Genomic DNA, 15,448 nt, shown 5'->3' on the forward strand with positions numbered 1-15,448 from the left:
ACAGCCACAAACGTTTCAAGCATGTCCCTCAAAACCTTATTGATAAAGGCCTGGAAGAAAGATGAGGCATTTGCAAGCCCGTAACTCATGACCAAATACTCATTGTGGCCAGAGTTAGTGGAGAAAGCAGTTTTCCATTCATCTCCTTCTCTGATTCTCAAAAGGTTATACGCACTTCTTAAATCCAATTTGGTGAAATGGATTGCTCCGTGTAGTTGTTCAAGTGCAGAAAGCTCTAAAAGCAATGGCTAGCGGAATTTCTTTGTTATGGCATTTAGGCTGCTGCTATCTATACAGGGACGGAGACCCCTGTCTTTCTTCTCCACAGAAAACAAACTAGCCAAGGCAGGGGAGGTGGAATGTCTAATAAAACCCTGGTCTAAAGCCTCTTTAATGTACTCTTCAGTGATGTCACTTCACTTCTCTAATCTGACCGTTTTTTTCAGTAACGAGTAATCTAACGCGTTACTATTTTCAATCCAGTAATCAGATTAAAGTTACTCTTACAGCGAACCCCCTCTCTCTCCACCTCACCCCAACCACTCCTTGCTGCCTTGCTGAGAACAACAGGTTCAATGTTCAGATTTACAGTGTTAAATATGTCAGGTCAAGAAAGACTTTCTTTTCTTTTATTTTTTTTATAAAAACAAGTATTTATGTTTAGTGAAATCAAGAAAGACCATATTTTATTTTTTATAAAAACAATAATTTATGTTAAGTTAATTCAGGAGAAATTGTCTTTTTTTTTATTAAAAAACTTTTTTCAGGAAATAGCTGTTAAAAATGCAATTTCCAATAAAGGGAGTATTGGCAAAACTGGTTATAATTTTTATGTTAAGGCGGCGGGAGGTGGTGTCTGCAGCTGCTGAAAGTAACTAATAAAGTAACTTGTAAAGTAATTTAGTTACTTTTAAAATCAAGTAATCCATGAAGTAACTAAGTTACATTTTAATGGAGTAATCAGTAATCGGATTACTTTTTCAAAGTAACTATACCATCACTGATACTCTTCCTTAGCACTACCTTCTGTTAAGTAAGAGGGAAGAAGCTGATCTCTGAATGGAGGAACAACCAATAGGTGTGACAGTTAGTCTGGCAGCTCAGAGAAGCAGCAGAATTAACAGACTCTTACTCTCACTGTGATGTAGAACTGGAGTTTCAGGAGATCCTTCATTTCAGACTCTATAAGGCTGTATAACACCTGTTGTTAACATTGCACTTTGTTATCAGTTTGTATTTAATTATTAACAGCTGATTGTATGTGCATACGTGTCGTGTTCTGTGACGTACACTTGTGTGCAGTTTTTTACGGTGGCCGAGAAAGCCCAGCGCAGTGCAAATTGAAAAGCGCTGCAAAAGCACAAAACACATCCATCAAAATTACAACACAGGCGCACCAAATAGAAAAACGCGCTGCAAAAAGAAAAACGCGCTGCAAATAGAAAAACGCGCTGCAAATAGAACCACAACACAACGGAAGTGAGTCACAACACAACAGAATTTTCCCGGGGGACCTTAAAAGATGCTGTACCAGCTGTATACAAAGGACAATAAGTGGCAAACAAGCTTCTGAAAAGTAAGTTATGTTTATTACCTGTGATTACCACGGTTGTGTGCATATTATTAAAAGTTCTGCTTCACAAAACGCCTTGTTTGCCACTTATTGTCCTTTGTACATATAGTGAAGTCCGAGACGTTACTGAAGACGCAGCTTAGCTGGTACAGTATCTTTTAAGGTCCCCCGGGAAAATTCTGTTGTGTTGTGACTCACTTCCGTTGTGTTGTGGTTCTATTTGCAGCGCGTTTTTCTATTTGCAGCGCGTTTTTCTATTTGCAGCGCGTTTTTCTATTTGCTGCGCCTGTGTTGTAATTTTGATGGATGTGTTTTGTGCTTTTGCAGCGCTTATCAATTTGCACTGCGTTGGGCTTTCTCGGCCACCGTAGTTTTTGAGTTTGCTGATGGATAAATGAATTTCTCCAGCTGGGGATTAATAAAGTAAAGTATGAGTGAGTATAAAATTATTCTAACAGAACATTTTACACTAAACACTGTTTCACCTCACTGAAGATCAGGATCACGTGAAACTCCTGGAGAACAGAGCGTAAAGCGGTGTACCACTGATGATGTGATAAAGCTTTAAGCCTGTAAGATGAGGTGTTGAGTGAGGGGGCGGAGCTGAGTGTGTGTACAGAGTAGAGAGGATCAGCACACTGTCATGCTGGTGTACTAAAGAGTCAGTGTGTTCTTCTCCCAGTGTGTGCTACACCACCATGATCATTTTCACTGTACTGCTGCTCTCTGCTCTTACAGGTAAACATTTCAGAGATTATAAAAATATGAAGATCTAACATCTACTAACACACAGTTTCCTAATGCTGTTCATTAGCTACATGCTAACAGATCTATGAATGATGGGTTAATCATTAATTCTATGATTTTATTTGTAGGTAACAGAGCTGAAGACGTCATCACTCCTAGCAGAGACGCTGTTTTTGCTGTTGAAGGTCAGAATGTTTCTCTCTCCTGTAGCTACACTGTATCTGGAACCAGTTATGGTCTTCACTGGTACCGACAGTTTTCAGGATCATCTCCCCAGTTCCCAATAAAAACTTTACTTGTGAAATATGTAGGAACACTTATATTTCAGGAGGGGGCGCTGTTTCTCTTCTGCTTCTTTATCTTCAGCTTCCTCTCCATTCAGGTTAGAACATCAGTCTGCTTTGGGACATCAGTCATCATGTTGTGACCTACAGTAAACTGGAACTCTCTATAACCCTTTATAAATGTTTACAGATACTTCTGTAGAATATGTAATGTTATACTCTTTGCAGAAACATTTATCTCTCTTTTTTTTATTGACTTTTTCGAACAATTACATAATTGCAAGAGAATATCATTGTGTAAGTTGACACCACTCAAATTTACAATTAACCTATAAAAAAGGCAATAAACTATCTTTTGGTTATTTCACCATATCCCTTATTTACATACCTTATTTTTTATATTCATTTATTTTATTTTTAATTAACTTTTACAATGCATTTCTACGTCTAATAAAATGAGGTGTACAAGTGGGTAATGGATAAAAATATGTATATGTGCAACAATATGTAAATACATATATTTAGCTGTATATATTTTTTACCATATTCTTACATTCTTGTTGTAAACTTACTAGAACAAGTTTTAGTAACAGTAGCAGTGTGAAGCTTCACCACTGATTAAAGACACACAGACAGACACGCCCACTCAAACCTGAACTGAGGTTCACCAATCAGCTCCTTCACACAGGTATGAAAAAAACAGGTGACATATGTCGAATTGGGTTCTTTTATAAAACATTAATCGACATGAGGCTAGGTTTTGAGTAGGTTCACTTCACTGAGTCACTCCCGAAATGAACCTAAAACACTCGTGCATCCCCATGTCACATACAGGGGTTACTAGTCAGACTGCTCCCCCTAGTGTCTTGGCATATGTTTACACAGATCACACCACATCTCCCCTTCCGAGAATTGTTTAACTACACATTGAACTCATTTGTATTAAATAGTTAACCTTACAGTTATCACCCTATAATTTACCACCTATAAGATTTAGTCCTGGATGCATTCACAATATTATAACTACTGGGGACACATTCTTGCATCTAAGAAGGCAGTCTTATTTGTCTCACATATATATATATATTTTTGGGCCATCTTTAACTTAAACTGAGGCTACTGAAATCAACATTCAACAAATCTCTGGTTCTTCTGAACATTCCCCTTATTACATTACATCACCAGATCACAGAGTATAGCATTGAACAAAACATCATGCAACACCTACAACATTTCTCTTTGGGTTTTTTTTCACCTCACATTTCACAAGTCCAATCTTTCTGGCTTGATGACAGGTGGTTTAGATAATTGGAGGAGACCCTTGTGACCCCTCAGTGGACACCACAACAGTGTCTTGGGCAGTGTCAGGTAAGTCTGCTTTCGCAGCTTGGTCCTGTGTCTTGTCGTTGATGTCTGATGCCATGGGCACGAGGTGGCGACGATTCCTTCTGAGGGTGCCCTGTGGTCCACTGATCAGGTAAGATCTAGGTGTCTCGTGTGTTGATGTGACAGTACCAGGTGTCTTGCAGTCTGTAATCCACACACAATCTCCTGGAGACAGGTGAGGGAGATTTCTCGCCCTGTGTCTGTGGTCGTAGTTGTTTGCGTCCATCCATCTTCTCTCTCTCTCTTTGCTCTGCACTGCTCGTAGGTCTGGGATGGCTGGTTCGAGCAGTGCTGGAAAGGAAGGCACCGTGGTGCGCAGACGGCCGCCCATGAGCAGCTGGGCTGGGCTAAAGCCATTGCTCAGAGGGGTGCTCCTGTAGGCCAGCAGTGCACGGTAAGGAACAGACGCTTTCTTCAGCAGGTTTTTGAGGGTTTGGACGGCGCGCTCCGCCTCACCATTGCTTTGAGGGTATCTCAGGCTGCTCGTCACATGCTCGAACTCGTACTCTGCTGCGAATGCTGACATTTTGGCACCTGAAAACTGTGGCCCATTGTCTGTGATCAAGGTCTCAGGTATGCCATGCCTGGCAAAAACGGACTTGAGGTGCACTATAACATCAGCACACCTAGTCGGGCTCAGCTGTGCAATCTCTATATACCTAGAGAAATAGTCCACAACAAGTAAATAGTTGGTGTTCTTCAAGGTAAACAAGTCGGCCCCAAGCTTTTGCCATGGCCTGTCTGGCAGCTTAGTTAGCATGAGAGGCTCGGCTGCATCGTTTCTTTCTTTGACACGTGCACCACAGTTCAGCACCAGCTCTTCAATCTGGCTACTGAGCCCCGGCCACCAAACTGACTGCTTGGCCTGCTGGCGACACTTGACTATGCTGTTTCTGAAGGAGAACTCCACCTATCCCATATGATGAGGCGTCGGCTGAAATTTTCAGATTTTTCTTTAGATCGTACAACTGCAACACCGGGGTGGACGACAACTCCTTCTTGAGACTCGTGAATGCTTTGCTTTGCTCTGAAGCCCAGTACCACTGGTTCTTTTTCGACAGCAAGTCCCTCAGAGCTTTGTCTTCTTCAGCAAGGTTTGGCACAAATTTGCCTAGCTGGTTCACCAGGCCCAGGAAGCTCCTGAGCTCACTAATGTTCTGTGGTGGATCCTTTTCTCGCACAGCGCGTGTCTTTTCAGGGTCCGGTGTCACTCCCTCTGGTGAAATGTGTGAGAAGTGTTCCGGCGCAGACGAGATGCCGAATGGTAGGCGGTTGAAGAAGTAGCGTCCGAATGGGGTAATGAATGTGGTGTAGTGGGCACAGTCTTTGGTCAATGGGATTTGCCAAAACCCCATGTTGGCATCAATCTTTGAGTAGATCTTTGCCCCAGACAGGATGCCAATGGTCTGGTCGACTGACGGGAGGATGAACTTTTCCCTGCATACAGCTTTATTCAGAGGAGTGAGGTCGACACAGATTCTGACCTCGTCTTTGTCCCCTCTTTGATGCCACCACCATGCCGGAGCACCACTCGGTTAATAGAAAATTAAAAACTGTAACTGAACTTTTTTATTCACTTATTTACTTTTTCTTAAGCACTTTAGATGCACTTTTCTCAAAAGCACACTGTATTTTTTATGTGTCACTCCTTTTTTAACTACTTAAAGTAGATTTTGAAGAATCTGCATAACTCATTAATGTGTTGTTTATAATGAATTAGTGAATTTGAATTTCTTTTCAGTTGCTGTAATATACAGGACATGGCACTGAATAATAAAAGTGTTTGTATCTGTTATTATATGTGTTATTATCTTATGGGATTAAAAAATATGGATAACATTATTTGTTCTTCATATCACCCAGTCCTACCACAGGTACAGCAGGCTGTGGAGGCCAGGTCTGTGTCTCTCAATCTCTCAAACCCCCCCTTTTATCAGCAGGTGATGCTCAGTGTCAGCAGCAGCCCAACACCCCCACAATCAGCCAGCATCAAGCAGAGCGTAAAGTAAAGCGGTGTACCACTGGTGATGTGAAAAAGCTTTAAGCCTGTAAGATGAGGTGTTGAGTGAGGGGGGCGGAGCTGAGTGTGTGTAGAGAGTAGAGAGGATCAGCAAACTGTCATGCTGGTGTACTAAAGAGCTGAAACTCAGTGTGTTCTTCTCCCAGTGTGTGCTACACCACCATGATCATTTTCACTGTACTGCTGCTCTCTGCTCTTACAGGTAAACATTTCAGAGATTATAAAAATATGAAGATCTAACATCTACTAACACACAGTTTCCTAATGCTGTTCATTAGCTACATGCTAACAGATCTATGAATGATGGGTTAATCATTAATTCTATGATTTTATTTGTAGGTAACAGAGCTGAAGACGTCATCACTCCTAGCAGAGACGCTGTTTTTGCTGTTGAAGGTCAGAATGTTTCCCTCTCCTGTAACTACACTGTAACTGGAGCTGTAAACAGTTATGCTTTTCACTGGTATCGACAGTATTCAGGATCATCTCCTCAGTTCCTCATACTGGACTATGCAGGGAGCATTACTGAAGCTCAACCTCCAGTTCCTAGAATATCCATCAACCATCAAAAAGAAAAAAGGAAAGTGGATCTGATCATCTCCTCTACTGCAGTATCAGACTCTGCTCTCTACTACTGCGCTCTGCAGCCCACAGTGACAGAAACCCACCAAACACTGTACTAAAACTTTACTTGTGAAATATGTAGAAACACTTATATTTCAGGAGGGGGCGCTGTTTCTCTTCTGCTTCTTTATCTTCAGCTTCCTCACCATTCAGGTTAGAACATCAGTCTGCTTTGGGACATCAGTCATCATGTTGTGAACTACAGTAAAGTGGAACTCTCTATAACCCTTTATAAATGTTTACAGATACTTCTGTAAAATATGTAATGTCATATTCATTGCAGAAACATTTATCTCTCATTTTTATTTATTTATTTTTTATAGACTATTTCGATTAATTACATAATTGCAAGAGAAATGCATGGTGTAAGTTGACACCACTCAAATTTACAATTAACCTATAAAAAAGGCAAGAAACTGTCTTTTGGTTACTACACCATATCCCTTATTTAAATCCCTTATTTTTATTTTCATTTATTTAATTTTTTATTAACTTTTACAATGCATTTCTACATCCAATAAACTGAGGTGTACAAGTGGGTCATGGATAAAAATATGTAAATGTGCGACAATATGTAAATACATATATTTGGCTGTATATATTTTTTACCATATTCTTACATTCTTGTTGTAAACTTATTAGAACAAGTTTTAGTAACAGTAGCAGTGTGAAGCTTCACCACTGATTAAAGACACACAGACAGACACGCCCACTCAAACCTGAACTGAGGTTCACCAATCAGCTCCTTCACACAGGTATGAAAAAACACCTGACATCGTTAATAGAAAATTAAAAACTCTAACTGAACTTTTTTATTCACTTATTTACTTTTTCTTAAGCACTTTAGATGCACTTTTCTCAAAAGCATACTGTATTTTTTATGTGTCTCTCCTTTTTTAACTACTTGAAGTAGATTTTGAAGAATCTGTATAATTCATTAATGTGTTGTTTATAATGAATTAGTGAATTTGAATTTCTTTTCAGTTGTTGATGATATAAAAGGCTACTGTAATATACAGGACATGACACTGCAACGAGAGGAGCGAGCGCATTGGATCTTGTTTACACAAACATCCCCAGTGCGTACCGGGCGGAGCCCCGCCCCCACCTCGCTTTCTCGGACCACATGTGTGTTTGGCTGACACCAACATACACACCACTCATCAGACGCTCCAGACCAGTTCAGAAGCAGGTGAAAATCTGGCCGGCAGTCTCCATCTCTGCCCTTCAGGACTGTTTTGAGTGCACTGCATGGGACATGTTTAGGGAGGCTGCTACTGAAGGCGATTCTGTTGATTTGGAGGAGTATGCAGCATCAGTCACTGGCTACATCAGCAAGTGTATTGATGATGTCACTGTCTCCAAGACCATCACCACACACCCAAACCAGAAGCCTTGGATGACTGCTGAGGTACGTGCGCTGCTGAGGACCCGCGACTCCGCCTTCAGAGTGGGTGACAAGGTGGCCCTGAGGAAAGCGAGAGCCGACCTGTCACAAGCCATCAGAGAGGCAAAAGCTGCAGGACCAGACAACATCCCCGGCAGAGTGCTCAGGGAGTGTGCAGACCAGCTGACAGATGTTCTCACGGACATCTTCAACATCTCCCTTTGCAGCGCCACTGTCCCAACGTGCCTCAAGTCCACCACCATCGTCCCCGTGCCGAAGAAGTCCACAGTGTCCTGCCTCAATGACTACCGTCCCGTTGCACTTACACTCATCATCATGAAGTGTTTCGAGAGGCTAGTCATGAGGAACATCAAGACACAACTGCCCTCTTCACTGGACCCCCTGCAGTTTGCGTATCGTCCCAATCGCTCCACGGACGATGCCATCACCACCACCCTTCATCTCTCCCTCACCCACCTGGAGAAGAAGGACACTTACGTCAGAATGCTGTTTATAGACTTCAGTTCAGCATTCAACACCATCATCCCACAGAACCTCACCAGGAAGCTAAGCTCGCTCGGCCTCAAAACCCCTCTGCAACTGGATCCTGGACTTTCTGACGGGGAGACCCCAGTCAGTCCGGTTCGGGGGCAGCACCTCCAGCACCATCACACTGAACACGGGGGCCCCCCAGGGCAGTGTCCTGTGTCCTCTGCTGTTCACCCTGCTGACTCATGACTGTGCTGCAAAACACAGTTCTAACAGCTTTATCAAGTTCGCCGATGATACAACCGTGCTGGGTCTCATCACCAAAGGCGACGAGTCAGCATACAGAGAGGAGGTGCAGCGGCTGACAGACTGGTGTACAGTCAACAACCTTCAGCTGAACGTGGACAAGACAAAGGAAATGGTTGTTGACTTCAGGAGAGCACAACACACCCACTCTCCACTCAACATCGACGGGTCCTCTGTGGAGATTGTTAAGAGCACCAAGTTCCTTGGTGTCCACTTAGGAGATAACCTCACCTGGACCCTGAACACCAGCTCTACAGCCAAGAAAGCCCAGCAGCGTCTCTACTTCCTCCGGAAGCTGAGAAAGGCCCGTCTCCCTCCACCCATCCTCACACTCTTCTATAGAGGGACCATTGAGAGCATCCTGAGCAGCTGCATCACTGCCTGGTTTGGGAACTGCACCGTCTCTGACCGCAAGACCCTCCAGCGTATTGTGAGGACAGCTGAGAGGATCATCGGCATCTCTCTCCCCTCCATCACGGACATTTACACCACCCGCAGCATCCGCAAAGCAACCAGCATTGTGAATGACCCCACTCATCCCTCACACGAACTGTTCTCCCTCCTGCCTTCGGGAAGAAGGTACCGCAGCATCCGGTCCAGCACGACCAGATTCTGCAACAGCTTCTACCCCCAAGCCATCAGACTCCTTAACTGCAGAGACTGAACTGATGTTTTTTCTGTACATGCACACACACTCTTACCCTACTTACCCCAGAAAATGGAAAGCACTAAAAACCCTACTACCTCACTGGACTCTATTGCACACTGTGTAATAGAGTGATTATTACCTCACCTGGTCTTTTTTGCACACTGCAAAAATTTGCACACTGTCTTGTTATTTATTATTCTTTGTCTGTATTGTGTTGTATTGTCTGTCTGCACTTTTGTACTGTTGCACTATTGTTCTGTCTACACTGTGTTTATGTGCACCATGGTCCTTGGAGGAACGTTGTTTCGTTTCACTGTGTACTCTGTATATAGCTGAAATGACAATAAAAACCACTTTGACTTTGACTTTTTTGAATAATAAAAGTGTTTGTATAAAATCTGGAACATGTAGCTTTGCCACAGAAGTGTTTTTTTGTTATTACCTTATGGGATGAAAAAATATGGATATCATTATTTGTTCTCCATATCACCCAGTCCTACCACAGGTACAGCAGGCTGTGGAGGCCAGGTCTACAGTACGTCAGGTTGGGTAGTAACAGACGGTGGTGATCATGACATTGGAGCTCCTCAGGGTACAGTACTGTCACTGTTTCTCTTTACCCTGTACACTGCTGTCTTCACATATCAGTTTGAATCATGTCACTTCCAGAAATATTCAGATGATACAGCAGTGGTAGCATGGTGTAAAAGGAGCACTATTATGTGGATTACAGAGATCTTATTGCTGCTTTCTCAGCCTGATGTAATGAACATGTATACACAGACAAGTGCAGAAGCAGTAAAAAGGATATATTTATTAAACAGCGTAGGATAAATACAGTAACAGGGTAGTCAAACGAAAAAAACAGGTTAACAGGAGCAAACAACAGCCAGAAAGGAGAACACGTACCAAAATGAGGGACAGTCCATAGATCATTCACGGCGAGGCAAAAAACAGAGAGAAGACAAAAAATCAGAAACGGTAATGACAGTCTAGGTAGCTAGAAACTAGGTAAAATACCTTGGGATAAGCTACTGAAAATGAGGGGTATATATACTAGCAGGATCAGGTGTGGGTAATCAAAAGGTGAATTAGAACAGAGTAGCAGCACAAAATCAGCTGAAATGTCTGGTGTAAATACATACTGTAAGTTGGTGTGTGTATTGATTGTATGAGTTCATGGCAGGCAGACTGACAACATCAGGACTGACAGCGAGTCACTAGTAGTTGTACATGGGGTCCAATTTCGGACCCAGACTCTGATCTAAGCGGACCTAGACTAATGAGAATTTTTACATTTTGCCAGTGTTTATTTTAAGTGGCATCATTTTTCTAGCCTTTACAGAGGGGGACGTTGCGGCACAGGCCCCTCACAGACCAATCACATGCATGTAAATATCGGCAAAGATCTGTGTAGAGTGTGGCGCACATACAGGAGGGGTATGAAACGAGCTGATTCAGATTCAGCGCTCTCTATAAGGAGACAGCGTCGTCAGAGCCTTTCCAAACTTTTCAGTGAAACACAGACACTTCAACACCAGCACGTCTTATATTCTGATAAACAGCAGCAGTGTGAAGCATCACCGCTAAACAAAGACACACAGACAGACACGTTTCAGCCCAGATTTATACAAAATGAAAATATAAACCTCAATCTGATTAGGTAGCAACATTCCAGAGATGGTGTTGTCCAGCATTGGGGCTCCTCAGAGTTCAGTACTGTAGCTGTTTCTCTTTACCCTGTACACTGCTGACATATAAATCTGAACTGTGTCACATCCAGAAATATTCAGGTGATACAGCAGTGTTAAAGCATCAGCGAGCGACTAATATTAATAACAAGACTTATACATGTCTACAGATACTGTAGCTACTCCACACACCAAAACACTTTTTCAAAAACCCCACCTTTTATCAGCAGGTGATGCTCAGCTTCAGCAGCAGCCCAACACCCCCACAATCAGCCAGCATCAAGCAGAGCGTAAAGTAAAGCGGTGTACCACTGGTGATGTGAAAAAGCTTTAAGCCTGTAAGATGAGGTGTTGAGTGAGGGGGGCGGAGCTGAGTGTGTGTAGAGAGTAGAGAGGATCAGCACACTGTCATGCTGGTGTACTAAAGAGCTGAAACTCAGTGTGTTCTTCTCCCAGTGTGTGCTACACCACCATGATCATTTTCACTGTACTGCTGCTCTCTGCTCTTACAGGTAAACATTTCAGAGATTATAAAAATATGAAGATCTAACATCTACTAACACACAGTTTCCTAATGCTGTTCATTAGCTACATGCTAACAGATCTATGAATGATGGGTTAATAATTAATTCTATGATTTTATTTGTAGGTAACAGAGCTGAAGACGTCATCACTCCTAGCAGAGACGCTGTTTTTGCTGTTGAAGGTCAGAATGTTTCTCTCTCCTGTAACTACACTGTAACTGGAACCAGTTATGGTCTTCACTGGTACCGACAGTATTCAGGATCATCTCCCCAGTTCCTCATACTGGACTATGCAGGGGTCATTACTAAAGCTAAACCTCCAGTTCCTAGAATATCCTTCAACCATCAAAAAGAAAAGAGGAAAGTGGATCTGATCATCTCCTCTACTTCAGTATCAGACTCTGCTCTCTACTACTGCGCTCTGCAGCCCACAGTGACAGAAACCCACCAAACACTGTACTAAAACTTTACTTGTGAAATATGTAGAAACACTTATATTTCAGGAGGGGGCGCTGTTTCTCTTCTGCTTCTTTATCTTCAGCTTCCTCACCATTCAGGTTAGAACATCAGTCTGCTTTGGAACATCAGTCATCATGTTGTGACCTACAGTAAACTGGAACTCTCTATAACCCTTTATAAATGTTTACTGATACTTCTGTAAAATATGTTACATTATATTGTTTGTAGAAACATATTAACTCTGATTTTTATTCACTTTTTATAGACTATTTCAATGAATTTCCTAATTTCAAGAGAAATGCATTGTTTAAGTTGACACCACACAAATTCAATGAACCCCCTATGGCATGATGTTGCCCACAGTTCAGAGATCAGTCTCCCCGGACTATTGAGGGCAACTACGCTCTCTTACACCTGAACTGAATCTTGCCTGATTAGTTTCCCTATATATATCTGGACTCTGTCTCTACCTCTTTGCGAGATATTTCCACTCTGTGACATTATTGAGCGTTTGTATCACTGTGTTTTTCATTTCCTGGCTTTCTGATTCTTTGCCTGATTTTTTACTACGGTTTTTGCATTGCGTTTATGTCCATTAAAATCAACTCTGCTTTTGTGTCCAACTACTTGTCTGAGTGTTACAAAAAAAATACACTTTACTTATTTACTTTTTTCTAAGCACATTCTATGTACTTTTTTCAAAAGCACACAGTATTTTTTATATATTTTTTTGAAGAATCTGTTTAATTAATTAACTAATCTGTTGTTTATAATAAATAAGTCTAATTTGAATTGCTTTTCAGTTGTTAATGATATAAAATGCTGCTAGAATTACTAGGCTACACTAATATACAGGATATGGCACTGAATAATAAGAGTTTTGTTATTACTTCATGAGATGAAAACATGTAAAAATATATATTGTATATCGCCATTTAGCAAAAATATTGAGATATTATTTGTTGTCCATATTGCCCAGCCCTACCACAGGTACAGCAGGCTGTGGACTGATTATAGTTTAAAGGGATGGCTAATGAGCTCATTTCACACAGGTGTGTGTGGGAGGGGTAAGTTCAATAGTCTGGAGAAGCTGATCTCTGAATGGAGGAATGACCAGTAAGCGCGACAGAACCCCCCTTCCAATGCGCGACTCCTGAATTACCAAGAACACGACCAGGAGGATGACCCCAAAGCCTGGAGTCGAGCCTGGAGATCGAGCAGCTGTCCGGCGCTAATAGACCGTTTTTAGCGTGTGGTTAGAGTCGCTCTCCGGCGCTGAAAGACCGTCTTCAGCGTCTAGATCGAGCTGCTCTCCGGCGCTGATAGACCGTCTTTAGCGTCTAGATGGAGCCGCTCTCCGGCGCTGATAGCCCGTCTTTGGCGTCTAGATCGAGCAGCTCTCCGGCGCTGATAGACCGTCTTCAGCGTCTGGTTAGAGTCGCTCTCCGGCGCTGATAGACCGTCTTTAGCGTCTGGTTAGAGCAGCTCTCCGGCGCTGATTGACCGTCTTTAGCTTCTGGTTAGAGCAGCTCTTCGGCGCTGATAGACCGTGTTTAGCGTCTAGATCGAGCAGCTCTTCGGCGCTGATAGACCGTGTTTAGCATCTAGATCGAGCAGCTCTTCGGCGCTGATAGACCGTCTGCAGCATCTAGATCGAGCAGCTCTTCGGCGCTGATAGACCGTCTTTAACATCTAGATCGAGCCACTCTCTGGCGCTGATAGCCCGTCTTTAACACCTAGATCGAGCAGCTCTCCGGCGCTGATAGACCGTCTTTAGCGTCTAGATCGAGCCACTCGAGGAGGAGGGTTAAACGTAGAATAGCAGTTCACTAACCAAGAGTGTCAAAAGAATTCACATTCATTACTCAAGTAGAAGTATAGATACTGGGGTTTAAAAATACTTTTGTAGAAGACGAAGTATCAACTCAAGCATTTTACTTAAGTAAAAGTATAAAAGTAATGTAAGGGTAAAAATGACCTTATAAACAGACACAAAGGCTGCACTAGAGGGGCCACACATTCTATTTGATAATACTCCCAGCATTATCATCTAAATATGACCATAAAACAGCACTCCCTTCATTAAGACCATAGGTAGGATAATTCGATAGCCTAATTATAATCATAAAACAGTACTCCCTTCATTAAAACCATAGGTAGGATAATTTGATAGCCTAAATATAATCATAAAACAGTACTCCGAGCATTAAGACCATAGATAGGATAATTTGATAGCAGAAATAACTACAATCGGATGACCTAATGGGCAGGGACGTGCACAGGAATCTTGAAGGGCAGTTGCTCTAACCTGAAGTAAGGACAACACTGCCCAATAGCATCTTCAAACTCCTCTTGTGTCTCTGCTAGTCGGCTGAAGCGTCGCCCGGTCGTGAACTGCGCTTTTTTTTCTAGTGAAGCCTGCTGCGTGTCCCCCGCTACGTCTGCGCCCCTCCCTTTTGCCTATCTCTCCAGGTGTCTGAATCTGAATGATTGACTCTGAAAACTTTGTTTTTCGAAACTTCAATAAAAATGACGAATTATAAAGAAAATCTTGTTGAAATATGAAATCAAATTTGCCTATATTATTTTTTCCACTCCCTCGGAAGGGCAATATCAGCCAATGACGCAAAAGGGCAGTTGCCCAAGCACATTGGGCCATAGCGTCTGCACGTCACTGCTAATGGGTTCACTCTGATTTTAACATTATTACATCCTGCATTTATTTATATTCTGTACAAAAATGGTTCTTTACCTCAAACAAATCTTTCTTTAGGAATGTCCAATGTATTTTATGTACACACTCAGTATTACTCATATCACTGTCATATCACCCAACCCTCTTTTCAAAATATTTCAGTGTTTAACCCCTTTAAAAATACGCTAGTTGGTGAAATAGGAACTAAGAATGAAATGCTCGAACTTGATTTCATGAACTTCAGTGTTTTTCACTGTAATATGCATTGCAATATATGTCCTGACAATATATTGTGACCCATCATAACTGCAAATGAACAAAGCAACATTACTGGAAATATGTCATTTTACAAACACACAACACAAGAATCCAGTGTCCTCCGGTATTGACAGAGCACAGCCTGGTGTCCTCAACTGGGAACTTGTGGTAAGTAATGACCAGTACTTTATGTGTAAATGCATTACCTTTCTGAGACATCGAACTTGTCCAGCAGCTAAAGAAGAATAAACCACTGCACTCAGCTGACATACAGGCATCTGTAAAAAAGCCACCAGCAATTAGTATGATAACAACATATGAAAGAATCACAAAATAACTACACACTTAAACCCTAC

The 15,448-nt window shown here is 42.1% G+C and overlaps 2 gene segments (V, D, J or C); both read left to right on the forward strand.

Moving 5' to 3' along the window:
• The first annotated feature begins 2,028 nt into the window (after positions 1-2,028).
• LOC125803872 (T cell receptor alpha variable 12-2-like) lies at positions 2,029-6,893 on the forward strand. The segment is given in 2 exon segments: positions 2,029-2,311; positions 6,350-6,893. Coding segments are annotated over 2 exon segments (384 nt in total).
• A 4,105-nt stretch (positions 6,894-10,998) lies between these two features.
• LOC111194288 (T cell receptor alpha variable 14/delta variable 4-like) lies at positions 10,999-12,762 on the forward strand. The segment is given in 2 exon segments: positions 10,999-11,668; positions 11,806-12,762. Coding segments are annotated over 2 exon segments (378 nt in total).
• The last annotated feature ends 2,686 nt before the right edge of the window (positions 12,763-15,448 follow it).

The sequence above is a fragment of the Astyanax mexicanus genome, chromosome 8, assembly GCF_023375975.1.
Source record: "Astyanax mexicanus isolate ESR-SI-001 chromosome 8, AstMex3_surface, whole genome shotgun sequence".
Lineage (NCBI taxonomy): Eukaryota > Metazoa > Chordata > Actinopteri > Characiformes > Acestrorhamphidae > Astyanax > Astyanax mexicanus.